General features: G+C 40.9%; 3 protein-coding genes across 8 annotated transcripts in view; 2 read left to right on the forward strand and 1 right to left on the reverse strand.

Annotated features, from left to right (window-relative positions):
- The window catches only part of LOC105454733 (RING finger protein 17), a 149,725-nt gene extending 142,418 nt beyond the window's left edge, over positions 1 to 7,307 (forward strand). For all 3 annotated transcript variants that reach the window (XM_011697597.1, XM_011697602.1, XM_011697608.1), the window contains 21 exons: positions 22 to 149; positions 443 to 588; positions 766 to 879; positions 942 to 1,103; positions 1,182 to 1,470; positions 1,566 to 1,713; positions 1,935 to 2,045; positions 2,167 to 2,263; positions 2,607 to 2,782; positions 2,864 to 3,081; positions 3,187 to 3,820; positions 4,135 to 4,283; positions 4,414 to 4,772; positions 4,952 to 5,121; positions 5,198 to 5,317; positions 5,401 to 5,511; positions 5,646 to 6,185; positions 6,277 to 6,370; positions 6,475 to 6,628; positions 6,718 to 6,874; positions 6,936 to 7,307. In XM_011697597.1, coding sequence (XP_011695899.1) covers positions 22 to 149; positions 443 to 588; positions 766 to 879; positions 942 to 1,103; positions 1,182 to 1,470; positions 1,566 to 1,713; positions 1,935 to 2,045; positions 2,167 to 2,263; positions 2,607 to 2,782; positions 2,864 to 3,081; positions 3,187 to 3,820; positions 4,135 to 4,283; positions 4,414 to 4,772; positions 4,952 to 5,121; positions 5,198 to 5,317; positions 5,401 to 5,511; positions 5,646 to 6,185; positions 6,277 to 6,370; positions 6,475 to 6,628; positions 6,718 to 6,874; positions 6,936 to 7,058 — 4,200 coding nt within the window. In that variant the 3' untranslated portion in view covers positions 7,059 to 7,307. The remainder of the gene's footprint in view (positions 1 to 21; positions 150 to 442; positions 589 to 765; positions 880 to 941; positions 1,104 to 1,181; positions 1,471 to 1,565; positions 1,714 to 1,934; positions 2,046 to 2,166; positions 2,264 to 2,606; positions 2,783 to 2,863; positions 3,082 to 3,186; positions 3,821 to 4,134; positions 4,284 to 4,413; positions 4,773 to 4,951; positions 5,122 to 5,197; positions 5,318 to 5,400; positions 5,512 to 5,645; positions 6,186 to 6,276; positions 6,371 to 6,474; positions 6,629 to 6,717; positions 6,875 to 6,935) is intronic.
- Positions 7,235 to 11,549, reverse strand: LOC105454721 (cleavage stimulation factor subunit 2). 4 transcript variants are annotated; one of them, XM_011697579.1, is made up of 8 exons: positions 11,301 to 11,549; positions 11,132 to 11,210; positions 9,711 to 10,273; positions 9,154 to 9,322; positions 9,052 to 9,078; positions 8,883 to 8,971; positions 8,542 to 8,738; positions 7,235 to 7,448 (listed from the first exon to the last, which is right to left on the reverse strand). In XM_011697579.1, exons 1-8 carry the CDS (start codon positions 11,359 to 11,361, stop codon positions 7,329 to 7,331), a joined length of 1,305 nt encoding a protein of 434 aa, XP_011695881.1. In that variant the 5' UTR covers positions 11,362 to 11,549; the 3' UTR covers positions 7,235 to 7,328. The 4 variants fall into 4 exon arrangements, with proteins under 4 accessions (XP_011695881.1, XP_011695861.1, XP_011695891.1 ...); XM_011697559.1 differs by having other exon boundaries at positions 9,154 to 9,442; XM_011697589.1 differs by lacking the exon at positions 9,052 to 9,078.
- A 502-nt stretch (positions 11,550 to 12,051) lies between these two features.
- LOC105454771 (intraflagellar transport protein 122 homolog) lies at positions 12,052 to 17,556 on the forward strand. Its single transcript, XM_011697650.1, has 16 exons — positions 12,052 to 12,145; positions 12,546 to 12,655; positions 12,740 to 12,860; positions 12,942 to 13,152; positions 13,317 to 13,390; positions 13,474 to 13,744; positions 13,814 to 13,975; positions 14,073 to 14,370; positions 14,452 to 14,822; positions 14,888 to 15,280; positions 15,417 to 15,831; positions 15,912 to 16,138; positions 16,210 to 16,597; positions 16,703 to 16,872; positions 16,952 to 17,113; positions 17,194 to 17,556. Exons 1-16 carry the CDS (start codon positions 12,093 to 12,095, stop codon positions 17,275 to 17,277), a joined length of 3,510 nt encoding a protein of 1,169 aa, XP_011695952.1. The 5' UTR covers positions 12,052 to 12,092; the 3' UTR covers positions 17,278 to 17,556.
- Positions 17,557 to 17,614: the final 58 nt, after the last annotated feature.

Below are 17,614 nucleotides of genomic sequence, written 5' to 3' on the forward strand. Positions count from 1 at the left end.
TTTATGACATTTGTTTTATAGACAGCCTCTTACGTGACACAGACCTTCGACAAGGTGGACATACGAAACGCGATTAACCATCTTACAGAGATGGCAGATCTCCCTTGCCATCTGATGTACAAGGACGCGGGCCAGAATCTTAACGCAACGTAAGTAATAAAAAGCGAATTAATCAGAGGAACTATCTACCGCGACTTTTTTTCGCTGACTTGCGCGTATGTGAAATTCCTCTTGCTGACTCACGCTTCGACTCCCGGCCGTTTCTTCGCCATTAGTAACTCGAACGTTTCTGAACGTTGATTTTCCTCCTTGTCAATATTGGAAATCCGTATCCAAGACGCAGATTATTTTTGCAAGACACTGTTCGTCGCGTACGATCGCACAAAGCGCGAGTAATCCGAACGATTAATTTTGTTCGCTAACGCAACGTTTCTTCAAACAGACTTATCGTCGATGACTCAATTGTCGCAGCTATAGAAGATCACTGTGCCATCACAGTGCCACAAGTATCGTCCTACAGCCTCGTACGAAAAGACGAGCTACCGAAAAATTACACACTCTCACCTTTACCGAAGAAACCACGTTCAAGTGAGAATATTAATTGTATTGCGATTTTAAGTGGCTTCTTCAAAAATATGACCTCACCTTTCGATTTTCAATTTTAATTTTTATAATTTTTTTTTTAAATAAATAAACCACAAGTCAGTACCCTCGATGAATTCAATTATTTAAAACGATTAAACAATTATGAAATGGTGTTCGTAGAAATCTTTGATTTCAAATCGCTGTCGATGTTGCCGGTAGTACAACTAAACGATGTCTCACTAACGACGTCCATCAAGATGGAAGATAAAGAAGAAAGCAAAGAGGAAGAATTAAGTAAGTTTTTAACTCTTAAACTTCAGTTCTCAATCTAATTCGGTTCTCTTTCTCTTTTCAAGGCATTTCTGAGTCCAAGGTGGAAATAACACACGTCGTTAATCCGTCATTATTTTTCGTTCGAAAATTGGCCGCAAAAGCGCAATTCTTACAGCTGGAGAAAGATTTGATGACGTACGGAAACGATAAGCGGAACCTAAACGACTCGTTTGACCTCAAGATAGGTACGAGATTACGATCGCTCGCGACGATTTTATTATTCGCGAGCGTCTTTTTTCATTGTCTGTCCTCCATGTTTACAGATGATATGTGCATCGTTAACAAATTGGGAGACAAGTGGTACCGAGCCCGCGTGTACGCAGTGTTCACTAACGACGACGACGACGACGGCGCCGCGTTGTACAATGTGACTTACATAGATTACGGGAACGAGGAGTGCAACGTAGTGGCCTCGAGAGTACGAGAGATAAATGAGCATCTGCGAGCGCTGCCGCCACAAGCGATTCGGTGCAGTTTACACGGCATGCTGCCCAAGAATAAGTTCTGGACCATCGCGAGCACGCGTTACTTCAGGTTGCTGACGAACGGAGCGTAAGTTTACAAGCCTACAATTTTCAGCCCTGTGTGTATATGTACTCAAGGAAAGCGTGAATGTATTCGTTAATCGTTTCGGAAAAATGTTCCAGCGATTGCACGATGTCCGTCATCGACTCCACCCCTGACATTTTGTTCGTCGATCTCTGTGTTAACCGGAAGGACAGTACGGGTCCGCAGACGATGAGCAGCGTTATGAAAATGATGGATTACGCACGTTTGAACACCAAGCATAGCTCGGTAAGCAATTTTCCAAGATGCATCTGTAACACCATTACAATATGACAATGCTAGAACCAATATTAGAACGTTACCCCTGCATGCCATGTTGTATACTCCGATTTTTAGTCGAGCTTTTAAAATTTTCTTAAAAAGTCAAAATAATTCTGTTCCACTCAAACATGATTACTTATCCTTTATTTTGCATCTTATGCAATATGTTTTAATTTTTTTTTATTTAGGAGCAAACAGAAAAGATTTACATTTATAAGAGAGAAGAACTTATGTGTACTAAGGGGATAGGAGTTAACATTGGCTGGATTGAATCACCGGACGAGATTTATGTTACCAAAGTAAAACAATTACAATCATTACAACATTTTGCATTTTTTGCCATGATTTCATTAATGAGAAGAACTTGAGAGAGAAGTTTTGTGAAATTTTGCATTACTGTATTTTTGTGAATCTTTGCAGGCTGCGCGAAAAAATAAGATTTTAGAATTAAGAGACGATTTAAATGAGTATTACAAAAAGGAGACTTCGATAAAAATTATTGATACACCACAGAAAGGTTGGTCCTGTAATCAGAGATATTTTTGATTAGCGAAATCATTATTTTCTAGCTAATTACACAGCCGTGAATTTCATTAATACTATTATTTTTTAATAATGTTTGATGTCATGATGATTTAAAAAATTAGTTTTAAAAAAATGTCCCCTTAATTATCTCTTTACTTACAACTGAAGTAAATTAAACAGAATTTGTCAAAAATTCGGAGTGTTAGAAAAAAAAAATATTATTTTCTGCATATAAAAAATAAAACAATTGTAACATATCTAATAGACAATTTTCAAATACTTCTTTTAGAAGTTTTGACTTAAACTTATCGTTTATTAATTTAAATTTATTATAGGTTTGCCATGCGCTATACAATTAGACGACGATATCTGGCATCGCGGCGAGATTACTGAAATAATTAATGAAAATCAAGTCAAAGTGTTTTGCGTGGACTGGGGATGTACTTCGACTCAAGACCGCGACACATTACGAGCGATTCCAAATGAGTATATCATGTTTATGAAGGCGCAAGTAAGTCAATCTTTTTTTTTATAGATAATTTTTATATACAGAATAGTATAGGCTAATCGTTTTCTCTCGTTTGTGATACAGGCCATAAGGATATCGTTAATGTATGTAACGTGTGAGGCCGATGGAACATGGAGATCGGAAGCTAAATCATCTTTGCTGAATATTTTCAATAACGCAAAATTTATCCTGGTGCATCCTCGAAAAAAAATGGAGGACAAATACATGAGTTGTATGTACTGCGATAACATCGACATCAGCCGGCAATTAAAAATGCTAGGTGTTGTCAGTGATTTTTACTGGTAAGTACTAAGTGTCACGTGAAATTTTTCGCCCAAAACTTGACTTTTTATTCGAGATACTTGGTTTTTTCATGATTACTGGTCTCTCTCCTTTCTCCAATGTAGCACAAAATTTAAGAACACATGGCCTAAAAAGAAATTAGAAATGCCTAGTAGTGCAAATACTACTTTCTCACAATTGGAGAAATCCGTCAATACTGTCAGAGACCTAAGTGTCTCGTACGATGAGACGGAGGATAATAAATCGGTGAAGGAAGAGACGGCTACAGATCAAGATCCGTGCAAGGTGGAAGTGCGTATTCAACGGGTGATCACACCGGACTGCATTTACGTCGCGCAGGTGGAACACGAACAATCGAATGCGAAAATGATATCGGATATGCAAACGTTCTACGACTCCCATATCTCCGAGAGGCGCGAAATTTGGAGCGAAGGCGCCTTGTGCGCCGTGTATTCGCCGAAGGACAAGTCCTACTTCCGCGCGAAGATATTGAAGATAAATTCTCCGAAGGATGTGCTGGTCTATTTCTACGACATGGGCATCGAGGAGACGGTGATGCAGAAGAACATACAATCTCTCCGTCGGAAATTCGCAAAGGCAAAGACATTCTGCTTTAAGGTGAAGCTGGCCGGTATTTTGCCGTGCGGCGGATCATCCACTTGGCCGTTATTATCCTGTGACACGCTATCCGAGATTATACAAGACAATGCGCATTGCAAATTTTACATCACTAAGCCGGTAAGAAATCTCTTTTCTTTTACGCTAATCCATGAGTTTGATGAATTGCGATTCGTTAAAGGCCCACTTTAAACGATAATTTCATTTGTAATTTTGTACCATGTATTTTGACATGATTTTCATCTCAATTTTTTATCTCAATTATTAGAGTATAAATACAATTCTAGCCTGAATTCTAATGCAAATTATAGGATTGTCTAAAATGTCTTTAGAGACTACTTCATGAAAGTTATGTGAAAATAATAGCAATTGCAATTGCAAATGTAATAAAGTTGATTACGAATATAAAAATGTAATTACTCGTGTATGTTAAGGTACAGGAAAAAGTTTGCGATGACGTGATATCCATCGAGCTTTGGGTAAGACAATTTAAAATACCGGGACCGCTCGCGCCGACTAAAGTGGAAATAAATTCTATCAACCGAATGTTGGTGGAAAAGGGTGTCGCCTTACCCATTAAGAAGTAAGACATTAAATTTAATTAATTAATTTAATTAATTACAAGTATATTTCACTTGCATATAAGGAATTTGAGTTTTATGCGATATCCATCATATTTTTAATTGTCAATCATAATTTTTAAACCTCAACAGCTACTTTGCGAAAACAAGCTCGATTCTCGCTGCAGAATTTAAGCAGCAGTTGGAGAGTAGTTATTGTGTTAAGTCGGACAATGAATCAGTCGAATGGTTCCTCAAAGAACTGGACGTGACTGATATGGATGAGACGATAGTATCGCATAAGAGTGAGGTGTCGATTTGCAATTCTACTATTGACAGTCGAAATATTTTAGATTTGAACACCGACAAAGATTGCAATTCGACAAATCGTAAGGGTGCAGTGAAACTTTCAAACTGGTTGCCACCGATGGAAATAACGGAAGAAGTCTTTCACGCTATACCGACATATGTGGATAACAAATCCGCCGTGTACTTGCATTCTAAGAAACACAGTACGTTGCCTTGGTTGTACTATATAGCAATTTACATAGAGCTCCTTTCTAATCTTGCATGAAATATCACATTGATTTGTACTTATATCTATTGCCTGCATCATTTATATTATTGCAAATACGAATAACAGTTTTATCTCTTCGAAAACTATGTCGCTTATCGTTTCGCTTTTCTTTAGATGCCGATTTACTGCACTATATAGAGACCGAATTGCAACTCCATTATAAGAATTTTAAACCAAATAAGGATAAGCAGTGGAAGGAAGGAGAAATGTGTATCGCTCGATATCATCATGATCGAAAGTGGTACAGAGGTAGAGTTGTCCAAAATTCAGGAAATACATTGAAGGTAAGAAATAATCTATTATTTTCAACCATTATTTTCTGCATCACCATTTTTCTTAATCGTGTATCTCTGCATCCAGGTGGAATTTGTCGATTACGGCAATGAGGAAGACTGCGAGGTACAGCATGTCACGGATTGCATTCGATTGGCACACATTCCTATTCAGTGCACAAAATGCGTCGTCAGCGGGCTAAGACCGGTAACAGGATTTTGGCAATGCTAATTTATCGTATAATTTCAATTGATTGCGTTTGTAATTAATCTCTTTACGTGTTTGTGCAGTCATCCCCGAATGGTAAATGGATGTTACACGATTTAGACCGCATACACGCGCTTCTCGTTGACCACGAATGCAAGGTGTCCGTTTTACAACGTCAACTCACACATTTAATTGTAAGTTGCGTTCACGTCAGTAGTAATTTACGAATATGAATCACAGCCTCTAGTCTAGAAGTTTCCGATTCTTTTATTGGTAATCTCATAATAATGTTACGCATGCAATAACGTCATGCTTGTTTTACCTGTAGGTGTCCATAACATTATCGCGGCCGTTTAAATGCGAACTCCTGAAATACCTTCGCATTCACATGGAGATGGATATTAAGGTCGAAGATAAGTGGAATGATTCGGAGGACGAAGATTCGAAAACCTTGGACTCCACCAGGGATGTTATTGTCGAAGACATAATAAGCGACGAAAAGTCGCTGTACGCAGCTGGTACTTCCGAGAGAGCTTCGTCGGAGGTGCAGGATACTACATTAAACGAGACTCTGACCAGTAATTTAGTGGAAATTTCGAAGACGGAGTTGCTTGATAAAATAGAGATTACGGAGACATCTGATACCGAAAGCCTACCATCGATAGACACGAACATTTCGAATGTGCCTCGTGGCGCTTCAACGCCGCAGCTGTTCGAGGAGGAAGAAAATTATTTGATCGAGCTATCGTACAAACGGTTGATCATTCCACCGAAGACGAAGTACATCGAAATAATATTGTGTTGCAACAAAGACCCGGTCACCTCGTTCGCCCAGCTGGCAGAGAACAAGGACCATATATTCTCTAATGTAGGCATACGCGATTTATTATTAAATACGATATCGGTACATTGACACATACAAAGAGCCGTCAGTCTAATTTATATTATTCGTCTCTTAGGAGCTTCACCAGTATTATCTGCAGTTCGAGACCATGATGTCAGAAATGCAAGTTGATTGTTTTAATCAACCGTTAGTTGAATCCTTCGCGAAAAGTAATTTCTTAATTATTTTTAATTAGATAAGCTACGCATGATTTAATTGAACGTTTAATGAAATATTATTGTCAATACAATACTCATTTTATAATTTTTCTTAGATACTCCATGCGTCGCGAAGTTTGTTGACGGTATGTGGTATAGGTGCATCATCGTGAATAGTGAAGTAATTCCAAATAGTCAGTACATAAAGGTCTCACTGTATTACGTCGATTATGGTAATCATCAATACATGAAATTGGACACGCTCTCCAAGTAAGTGAGATATATTAATGTCGATTTTTTTCATCAATTGAATTGTACGATCATGTCACTTACGTAATGATACTAAAAAAATATTCTAGGTACGATTTACGTGTACCGAAGCGAGAATGGCTCGAATTGCCCGCCATGGCTATCAAATGCACATTTTGGGGACTGGACTTCGTCTCTGACGACATCGATTTGCTAGCGTTGAAATTAGATAAAATATACAATCAAGCAGTTGTGGCCCGAATTAAGGTAAGCCCGTTTAGAATTCATTTATTAAAGCTCAATGAATAATTAACGTTAATCGTCACAGGAGATTAACGAGGGAAGTAATTTGGTGGTCGAAATATACAAGGACAAAACATGCAAGAAACTTTTTTACGCTGACTTAATCGAAGAAGGTTTATATCAGTTTAGAGAATCCAGGAAAGACTGAGGATCAGCAACAGCTATTCCTAACTTTTTTTTTTTTAGCTAAGTCATATATATTTATTTCGTACGACATTTAGATGTTTAAGTCGCGAAAGAATACGTAATTGGATAGTTTATTTTTGTACGTATAAATAAGAATTGAGATATGTTAGAAAGTGAGAGAAAGAGAGAAAAAGAAGCTCTTGTAAAATCTTATTTTGTAGAAATACAGCGTACATCACTTTTTGCTATTGCATAAAGTTCAGAGATATCACCTTACGCGTTGTCTGTCACGCTAACGCTGTGTACTTTTTGCAATCTGTTCCTTTAGCACTAGAATACTTTGCCTCTGCTCAGGTGGAAGCATTGCAATTTGCTCGTCCGATAATTGCAACACTTGCATTATCAAGGCCGCCTGCAAAAAAACATTTATTACAATTTTTTAATAAATACTTGATATATACTTGATATATATTTTTTTTACGTTATATATTTTTTGTTTACGTTATGTATACTCGAGATAAAGAGTACCACATGTAAAGGATGATTGGTACAATCGATTTGATCTAAATGTTACACACGTAATTTTACGTTTTTTAGGTCGCCAAATACGATGCATTTTTATCCATCTAAACCCGTGGGAAAATGATAGAAGTTAAAGGGCTCCGTTAAAGGGCTCATTTTTAATAGTAATTCAGTTAGTAACAATTCTGTCTGTTATTTAATTATTTGCGAGTTACAACAACCTCGAAGATATGTAAACACTGAAGAAGCTGTCAAAACAAAGAGAAAAAGTAATCAATTAAAAGAAAACTGGTAAAAAAAAATTAATAAAGAAATAATTTGAAGCTTCTCAAGGCGAGACTTGAAGCAGGTACATCATGAAGCCATGCAGACGCTGCAACAAGAAAACATACAGGTGGCAAGCGCACCGGTGGTTCCTGTTCTGTTGGACACCGCGATCGCTATAAGAATCGCCATGGGTGCAAAATTGCCTCACGAACGGGGAATGATGAATCGTCGTTTTATTTTCAAGTATTTTATGGGGTTTTCAGTGAAAAAAAGTTATAAAATTATAATACAAATAATTAAATAATAGGAACAAAATTGTCACTAACTGAAAATGACTTTTTTTAATGTGAATTTTGATCACTTTCCCACGGATTTATACGGATGAAAGTGCATTGCATTCAGCGATCCAAAAAACGTAAGATTACGTGTGTTAACATTTTAGGCCAAAATTATTCCATTTTACGTATCATCCTTTAATGACAAATTCGTTGAGATTATTCATTGAAATCAGCAAAGCTTCTTTATATGCGTATAATCTTATATTTTTGTTCTTAAATTTTATTTTTAAAACGTGAATCACGATCATATTATGTGATATTATATTTTGTTCGAAATGATTATTTTTTGTAAGCAGTTTCAAATAAAGGCAATATACAGTAGAAACTATGATAAACGTGCGACGATCTTGTCGGTGGAAATATCTTACTGTAACATACCTTTTCCTGATCGGACGCGCCGCTGGGAATATTTCCCGTTGAAGACATTCCCACGAGCCTCGTGGTTGCAGAACTCGCGGGCTGCGAAAGCGCAGCGGCAGCGGAGCCGCCGGTCGTGTTGCTAGTTACAGCGCTTGATGCCGGCACAATCGGTGCAGCAACCGGTCTCGGAACAATCGGCGGCGCCACGGGAGTCGCTGAAAGTTTTACAAGAAAGTCCATTAACATTCGGGATCCGTCAAAAAACAATTCTTGGTAAACTTGGACGTGACTAAGCCGACATATAATAGCTTATATAATCATACATAATCACATCTGTAAAAAGTGAAAGGATGACATACGATTAGATTTGGTAATCCTAGGATCGATGGGCATTCTGGAATCCCTCGAATCTCTGCTGAATCTGTCGGATCTCGGGTCGCGGTAGAAGCTGAAAGTAAAGTCGATTTAGTATAAGAATCAACGATTAAATCTATTTAAGACAATTATATATGTGTATGTATCTAAGACCTCTCAATTCCTTCCACAGGAAGAATGCTGCAAAAAAGAGCTCTTTTTAATTACGCAGTCTACAATCGAATCTGTCGATCCAACGGGTTGCGGTGCACTTACTTGTCCGCGATATTAAACGCATTTGCCCCCCTCGGATCGGCGGTGGCCGGCAACACCGTTGGCGCGCTGACCGGCGCGGGCTGCGTTTGCGGCGATCCTCTCAAATCTTGATCCATCCTAGCTACACGCGGATCTATCTGCCTGTCTAGTCGTAGATCTACGTCCTGACCTGTTTTTACGGATTCAATTTTTAATTTTAATTCCTTGTCCAGTGATCCTCTCAAATCTTGATCCTTCCTAGCTATATATGGATCTATCTGTCTCTCCAGTCGGAGATCTACGTCCTGACCTGTTTTTACGGAGTGAATTTTAAATTTCATATTTCCCTGTCCATCTGATTGGTGAGGAGACGTTTCACGATTCACGTAAAACGTGGGAAATAACAAGTTGAATAAAGGCATGTCGAATTAATTCATTAATAATTCGCTCATTTTCCGTGCCCGAATGGGGATCAACTTTACGGAAAATCGGTGAATAGATTTCAGAATTTTAACGTAATTCTACGTGACTAATAATTACAATGAAAATCGTGACGGAGACAGACTCTTGTATCGTACCGGCGAAGATGGGCGCTGGGGCGTTGACGGGTGGTGGTCGCGGCGCCCACGGCTCCTCGATTCGCGGCTGTACCTGCTGGATCGGTTTGTCCGACGGCGTCAGCACCCCCGGGATAGGATTGGCCTTGTGCAACATACTGACGGCTGTGTGCGGATCCACTATCCGCATGACCACCTGCGCCTGGAGCAGAGCGTACGCCAGCTGTGGATTCTGCAGCAGCATTTGACGCGCCTCGTTCGGATTGTTTTGCACGCAGAGTTTCATCTGTTTCATCAGCTCGAACATCTGCTCCGGTGGCAGGGACGCCACGGCTTTGCTTATCGCCTCCGGAGCCTTGTCCGACTGAACGGCCTCGCCGTAGGGATTCTCCGTGTTCTGGCCCTGCAGGAGGCTCTGCATCTCCATACGACTCTTCTCCGTGCAGGCATTGTCCACGCGCAACGTTCGTCCACCGATCTCATATCCATTCAGGTTTCTCATAGCACTCAGGGCTGTCTCTTGATCTTTGTACTCGCAGAAGCCATATCCCTTGGGTTTGCCTGTCTCACGATCAAATACTAATCTGTTTGACAGCAATTGAATATGCAAATTAATACAAATGTCAACTTTATAGTAGAAAGGTTAAAGCAGGAATACGCAACTGATGGCCCACGAAGCTTTTCAAGCTTGACCCACAGAAAAAAACGAAAAACGAATTGAATTATTAGCGCATCACGCCGAATTGTTTGTTTACGTTTATGAATTTTCTTATTGGAGCATTTTTTCGAATGGAAAACTTACGAAAAAAAATTCTTTTCTGTAAAAAAAAGTGGCAATGTAACGCAAAGGTAAAAATATATATATATATATAAGTTCTACATTTAACTATTGCGACCCGCGATACAGTCTCAAATTTGATCCGCCAAAAAATTTAGTTGCGCATCCTTAATCTAGAGTAAACATCAGGAGACATAAAATTTAGAGGTTATGTTTTTAATAAAAAAATTAATAACACAAATGAACACTATATATATATTAGAAAGTTATATTCTACATATCGCGACATTGCTGCAATAGTGTCATATCTCGAAAATTGACAATTTTGAGTTACTCATCACCAGATAAAAGTACACGCCAAAATCCACTTTTCCAATGAATAACTCAAAATTGTCATTTTTTGAGATATAACACTATTGCAGCAATGCCGTGATATTGTTATTGCAAAGAATTTATATTCTAGAGACAATAATTCAATGTTGAAGGAGTCAAATTATTTTCTTACAGCACTACTATTAAAAAATTGGCTGTCAAAATTTTTACAAGACTTGTATGAAAAGTCAAAGATACATTGAAAGATTCGAAGGGAATAATTTTAATAAATGGTTCAATATTCAATACAATTGATTAACTGAGGCGATCAACGGAAAACCGACTGACTCACTTGAACGAGAGCACCGGCCCAACCTCGCTGAAGATATCCTTCAAGTTCTCCTCCGTAGCCTCGTACGGGATATTCCCGACTGCAAAATAGGAAACGTGGTGTTAACATTGGCACGAAACTGCAAAAAGCCGCATCGCCGGCATCGTAGCTCGCACGTTGAATTACTCACCAAAGACACTCCGCATCGACTTGTCCATCAGCGATTGATCCGAAATAGTTGAATTACTCATTTTCGCGCTTTTGTTTTTCACTAGTATACGAGAGACGCTCGGCACAATTTTTAATTATAACAATACTCGAAACACTTCGCCCGGTATCCTCGGCAACAGTCCATGGGCAACAGATTGACGCCACGTACCGTCAAGCACGGAGCAACTCGATCTTCTTGCTTTGCGCCTGTGTGACCTGTGTCACATCTGATAGTGCGAGAACGAGAGAGAGAAACCTCGAGTAACCGTGCCCGCGTTTTAAATGGCACTCGTCTACTGGCACGCCTCTACGTGGCACAAAGCTGCACTATATACCGACGAATACTTTCGGCGGGTAACACATCCACCGATCCTCGACTTTGTTTCACGTATATATCGACTGTACGTTACGTGAAAATTAATTAATATTCGATTTTCACGCCACAGAATATACAATTGCGTAAAAATGCCCGATAAAAAATAACGTAAAAATACGATTAAAAATTCATGTAATTTAATGACGGAAAAAAATGAATAAAGTTCGAAGACTATATAAGCTTATTTATTGAATGAGCTCCTCGAGCGATCGTCTTTAGCGGTATCCCGTCGATATAGCGGTGTTCCTTGAGTAGGAATTACCCACATTACGTCCGCCCGTTGCGGTTACTATGGCGACTGTGCGTCCTGCGCGAACGCCAAACAGAGGATCTGTCACACACGGAATGACATTGTTGAGCCAACAATATTAGCCAGTCTGTGCTGAATGTGACACAATGAGAGCACATCCAGCATGGGTCGACAAGGTGCAAGAAAAGACAGATCAATGGTAAAGATCAAGTGGATCGATAGTTGTCTCTCAGCGATTAAATTGCTCCTTGTAAATACGCCGAGTGAGAACGTGAGGAGTAAGGATACCGAGGATTTTGTTAACACAATTCATGAAGCGCAAGCTGCTTTATTAAGCCTTGATAAGCAGTTGAATAAAAATTAATTATTAATTAATAAGAACGATATTAATTGTGTAATTCGTTTGTCACATGTGTATGAAAAATACGCTTCAGATTATATATTTTTTACTGTCTGTTTTGCAAAGGTTTAAACTGTCAATTATTAAGCATGCGCTGTTTTTTTTTTTTTTAGCATGATGCAACGTTTATCGACATCCTTATTCTTTACTCTCTCATTTTTCTCTCATTACTGTTCATTGATACAAAGTGATGTTTCAGTATATATGATCTTTGCTTCAATCCGGACGGTTCGCAATTGGTCGTTGCCTCTGGCAATCAGGTCCTTGTCTACGAGACCAGCGATGGTGCTTTGATTCAGTCATTAAAAGGCGATTATCTAATTAAGGACTTCGACGGTACTAAAACATATTCCGTAATTCTCCAATATAATTTGTCATATTTCATATCTGTAGGGCATAAAGATACGGTATATTGTGTCTGCTATGCGAGGGACGGCAAGAAGTTTGCGTCGGGAGGTGCGGACAAAAGTGTCATCATCTGGACCTCTAAGCTGGAAGGGATATTAAAATATTCGTAAGTCGCGCGTATTTAGAAGTTATAGAATTCTAATAAATATATGAAACTCTATGTATCTTAGAATTTTTCTCTGCTCAGGCACAATGAAGCTGTACAGTCGATGCATTTCAATCCCGTCTCGCATCAGCTTCTCAGCTGTTCGCTCTCGGACATCGCCTTTTGGTCCGCGGAGCAGAAGGCTGTGCAGAAGCACAAGTCGGGCGGCAGAGTCAATTGCTGTGCGTGGACAAGGGACGGACAGTACTTGGCCCTTGGTCTTGCAACTGGATATGTATCCATAAGGAACAAAGTACGTTACTCGTATCTCGTCCATATAATCCTTTTAATTATATATAATATATTCAAAATTGTACATTTTTAAATATTTTTTCCTAAATACATTTAGTAAAATCCGTATGTATAACATGTGTCTTTACGTTGTTCTGTATCTAACGTTGACGTTTATATTTTCAGAATGGTGAGGAAAAAACGCGCATTGAACGGCAAATCGGAGTACCAATTTGGAGTTTATCGTGGAATCCTTTACAGTACCTACAATTCTACAAATTAGAAATATAATTGTTATATATAATTAAGAGGAGAAATATAAGAAGCGTTTTATTGATATTAGGGACGACGCTACGGATGTTCTCTGCATTGCTGAATGGAACGGAGTCATCTCGTTTTACACCATCGGCGGGGAAGCTGTCAGAAGGGAGAGATCGTTCAGTTTTATACCGCTTAGAGTCACTCACTTCCCGGAGGGCCAGTATCTTCTCGTTTGCGGCAGTAATAAGCAATGCCTGTTGATGACGCACGACGGCATACAGCTGGTTAATGTAGGCGGTACCTTCTCCTCGTGGGTATGGAGCTGTGCCGTTCATCCGAGTGCCACACACGTTGTGAGTTATTATAATATTGTTTACGGCACCGCTCGCCTTAGTGATCCGCCATTTAGCGATTACATGCAGGCACTCGGTACCCAAGACGGAACGATAACGTATCTACAACTGTCCTGGAACATCGTGCACGGTCTCTACGGCGATAGATACGCGTACAGGGAGAACATGACCGACGTGATAATCCAGCATTTGATCACGAATCAGAAAGTTCGAATCAAATGCAAAGATCTGGTGAGTATCGATATTGCTGAAATGTCTAAAATGATTAAATGACTTTAAAATGAAAGGTACGATGTTATTACATTCAGATGCACGTGTTCTATTTCAGGTATGCCGCATCGCGGTGTACCGGAACAGACTAGCTGTGCAATTACCCGAGCGCGTGATCATTTACGAGCCGTCCGGCGCCGGCGACGCGATGCATTACAGGATACGAGACAAGCTTAATCAGACGTTGAACTGCAATCTGTTGGTTGTCACGTCGAACCACTTGGTTTTGTGCCTGGAAAGACGTCTGCAGAGTCTCTCGTTCGCCGGGATAATAGAGAGAGAATGGATACTCGATGGACTTATCACGTACATCAAAGTGGCGGGCGGTCCCGCCGGCCAGGAATGTCTGATAGCTGGTAAACTTCGATAGAGATTTATTTATTGTCTCATTATAATAAATCGACAGCTGTAACAAATTCGAAGTTTGATGATCTTAGGCCTGAAGAGCGGACACGTAATGAAGATATATCTCGACAATCCGTTTCCGGCGCACGTCGCGAAGATCGACGACGCCGTGAGGTGTCTGGACATCAGCTCCTTGAAGGAGAAAATGGCGGTGGTCAGCGAAGCCGGTGTCCTGTCCGTCTTCGATCTGTGCACCGGCGAGAAGCTGCAGGAGTTCCAGAATGTCAACAGCGTCGCGTTCAACATCGCCTTCGAGGACATCATGTGCTTCGCAGGCAACAACTACCTCGCGATAAAGGTCGCGAACTTCTCCGAGTACAGGCAGAAGTTCTCCGGTTTCGTCGTGGGACACAACGGCTCGAAGCTGTACTGCTTGAACGGCTCGTCCATCATGACGCTGGAGGTAATGCTCATGCTCGCGATGCGAAACAGCGGAATGCTGTTTTATTTACACCTCGATATTTTCAGGTGCCGTTGTCGTTGTTCATGTACCAGTATATAGACATCGGATTGTACAACCACGCTTATGACATAGCGTGCCTGGGCGTGGCCGAATCGGACTGGCTCGCTTTGGGGACGGCGTGTCTGGACAATCTGGAACTGAACATCGCGTACTCGGCGTTCGCGCGAGTAAAGAAGCTGCGTTATATAGAAATCGTGTCCGAGGTGGAGGAGAAATTGAAGTCGGGCGAATGGGGACGGGAGGCCTGCATGGCTACCGCCGCGGCCGCCATGGGGAGGCTCCGCGACGCGGCGAAGCTCTATCAGAAAGCCGGTCTGCAGCAGTACGCCCTGGACATGTATTCCGACCTACGGATGTTCGACATCGCACAGGAATTTATCGCCTCCGGCAACACGCAGGTCCGTTTATAATCAACATTTCAAGATTAGTAAGAAGTATAATAAAGTAAAATAGCGCGATGAATACTAATAGAATACGTGACTATCTAGTAATATTTATTAGACATCGAATTTAATTCACTTTTCGTCTTCTCAGGATCGTACAGTATTGTTGCGACGGCGAGCGGAATGGGCAAAGAGCTTGGGCGAGCCGCGCGCCGCGGCCGAGATGTTCCTCTCCGCGGGGGACATCGATCGTGCCATCAGTATTATCGCCGAGTACGGTTGGATCGACATGCTGATCAAAGTGGGCAGACAATTGGATAAGGCGGACAGGGACAATCTGTCCATGATCGCCAAGAAGCTCAAGCAACTGGGTGCTTCGCACGGCGCGGCGGAGATCTTCAGCCGGCTGGGCGACGATCCTGACGTTGCCGACGTGCTCGTGGACGCGCAAGCGTGGCCCGAGGCCTTCGAACTCGCGGAGAGAAATCCGAAGTTGAAGTCGCGGGTATACGGGCCGTATGCGCGATGGTTGGCGGAGACCGGACGATTTTCCGAGGCTCAGGAAGGTACGTGGGATCGCGCGTCACATCGCGAACGAACGGGCATGCACAGCGTCGAGATATTTAACATTTAACGTCTGTTGCAGCATTCCAAATGGCAGGACAGCCAGAAGAATCCATACTCGTACTCACGATGCTGGCTGACAACGCTGTGATAGAGAAGAGGTTTCGCGACGCCTCCTACTTTTACTGGCTGCTGTCGCAGTTGAGTCTGGATTTGTCGAAGAGCATGGAAGAGATAAAAATGATGTTTCTCAATTATTCCGACAAAGCGGACGTCTACTATGCGTATCACGAAGTGTACAAGTACCTGGTACGATCGTAATACGTACATCAAATGCAACCCGTTGTACTCTTCCTTCGTAACATTGTTACGTATTCTAGGAGGAACCCTTTACGTCCCTGATGCCGGAGGCGTTATTCAACATTTCGAGGTATTTGCTCATGAAGACGCAAAACGTGCGACTAGACGGCATCTCGAAGATAACGATAATGTACAGCCTGATGAAACAAGCGCGGATACTGGGAGCCAACAAGCTGGTTATGCAACTGTTGGACCAGCTACGCTCGATGAAGGTCCCCGCGAATCTCCTGGCGCAAATAGAGACGTCGACTCTAATCGCCAGATCCTATCCGTATCGCGATCCGGAAGAATTGTTGCCCCTCTGCTACAAATGCTCCACATTTAATCCGTTATTGCCGACGAATAACGTCTCCGGTAGCAATTGCACGCAATGCGGTTTAAAGTTTCAATATTCCTTCGTTATGTTCGGTAAGCAACGGATTTATCTGTAAAAGTTCAGCTTTTTCTAAAATTCTTGTAGTCTTCGTTAGAATTTTCAAAGCAGCTGACTATGAAGCCAATATTCGTTTACAGAAATCCTGCCGTTAGTCGAGTTCGAATTGGAGGACGACATCACGGATGAGGAAGCGGAGAAACTGATAGAGGAGCCATTACCTTCCTCCGACGATCTCGCAGTTAGCGATCAATTTACCGTAACTTCCAACGACGCCGACCTCTTCACCGCCCGTTTAATGAGATACGAGGTATAATTTTAACACCGAATGTACGATCGCACGAAGCGTTCTTTCTATATTAAAAAAAAATGATATGTGCCTGTCGTAGGAAAAATCCAATAATTCTATGGTGACAGTCGGAAGAGGGGTGTTGAAAAGTATGGATCCGTCCACCGTGATAATTATTAAGTGGCCTAAGCCCTTTAAGACTCGATACTTTAGGAATCTTTTGTCCGATCTCCAGATCAGCTTGTGCAAGTGTTGTTTAAAGGTGAGTTGCGAGCACAAAGCTATTTTAAAAGATCAAGCTTTAAAAGAATTTTGTTTTGTATGAGTTTTATAATGTTTCAGCTATTTCATTCGGATGACTACGAACTGGCGTTGTTACGACACGGCCACTGCCCGTTCTGTCGGACGCCGAACGTGACCGCTTGAGATAATGTGAAATAAGAAACTTGTTATAGATCAAACGTGCATATATATCGAACTGTTGAAAATATTTGAGAAACGTTTTAATCGCGCGAAATGACAAATGTTTTAGAAACGTTTTTAATCCTTCTATTTAGGGTCAGATCTTGTACAGCACCGTTGTAGCAATAATACATACGACTTGTTTTTTATACGCGAGACCTTTTGCAATTACGTTATTTTTTTTTATATTTGCGTTACCGTCACGATTGTATTATTCGGATAAATAAAACAAAAGTACCTCACACAGGCATCGTACAGTTAAAGGAACAGTAAACCCGAGGGTTCGGCTACGTGCTAATTG

Source organism: Wasmannia auropunctata, unplaced genomic scaffold, assembly GCF_000956235.1.
Source record: "Wasmannia auropunctata unplaced genomic scaffold, wasmannia.A_1.0 LD336106.1, whole genome shotgun sequence".
Lineage (NCBI taxonomy): Eukaryota > Metazoa > Arthropoda > Insecta > Hymenoptera > Formicidae > Wasmannia > Wasmannia auropunctata.

Excerpts from the sequence above, each read along its gene's own strand:
- LOC105454721 (XM_011697559.1), bottom strand. The coding sequence starts at position 11,361 with ATGAGTAATTCAACTATTTCGGATCAATCGCTGATGGACAAGTCGATG. Across the intron at positions 8,739-8,882 it reads TAGGATTACCAAATCTAATC|CGACTCCCGTGGCGCCGCCG; the intron begins GTATGTCATCCT and ends TAAAACTTTCAG. Across the intron at positions 7,449-8,541 it reads GCGCGTCCGATCAGGAAAAG|GCGGCCTTGATAATGCAAGT; the intron begins GTATGTTACAGT and ends GTTTTTTTGCAG.
- LOC105454771 (XM_011697650.1), top strand. The coding sequence starts at position 12,093 with ATGAGAGCACATCCAGCATGGGTCGACAAGGTGCAAGAAAAGACAGAT. Across the intron at positions 13,153-13,316 it reads ATGTATCCATAAGGAACAAA|AATGGTGAGGAAAAAACGCG; the intron begins GTACGTTACTCG and ends TTATATTTTCAG. Across the intron at positions 14,371-14,451 it reads CCAGGAATGTCTGATAGCTG|GCCTGAAGAGCGGACACGTA; the intron begins GTAAACTTCGAT and ends TGATGATCTTAG.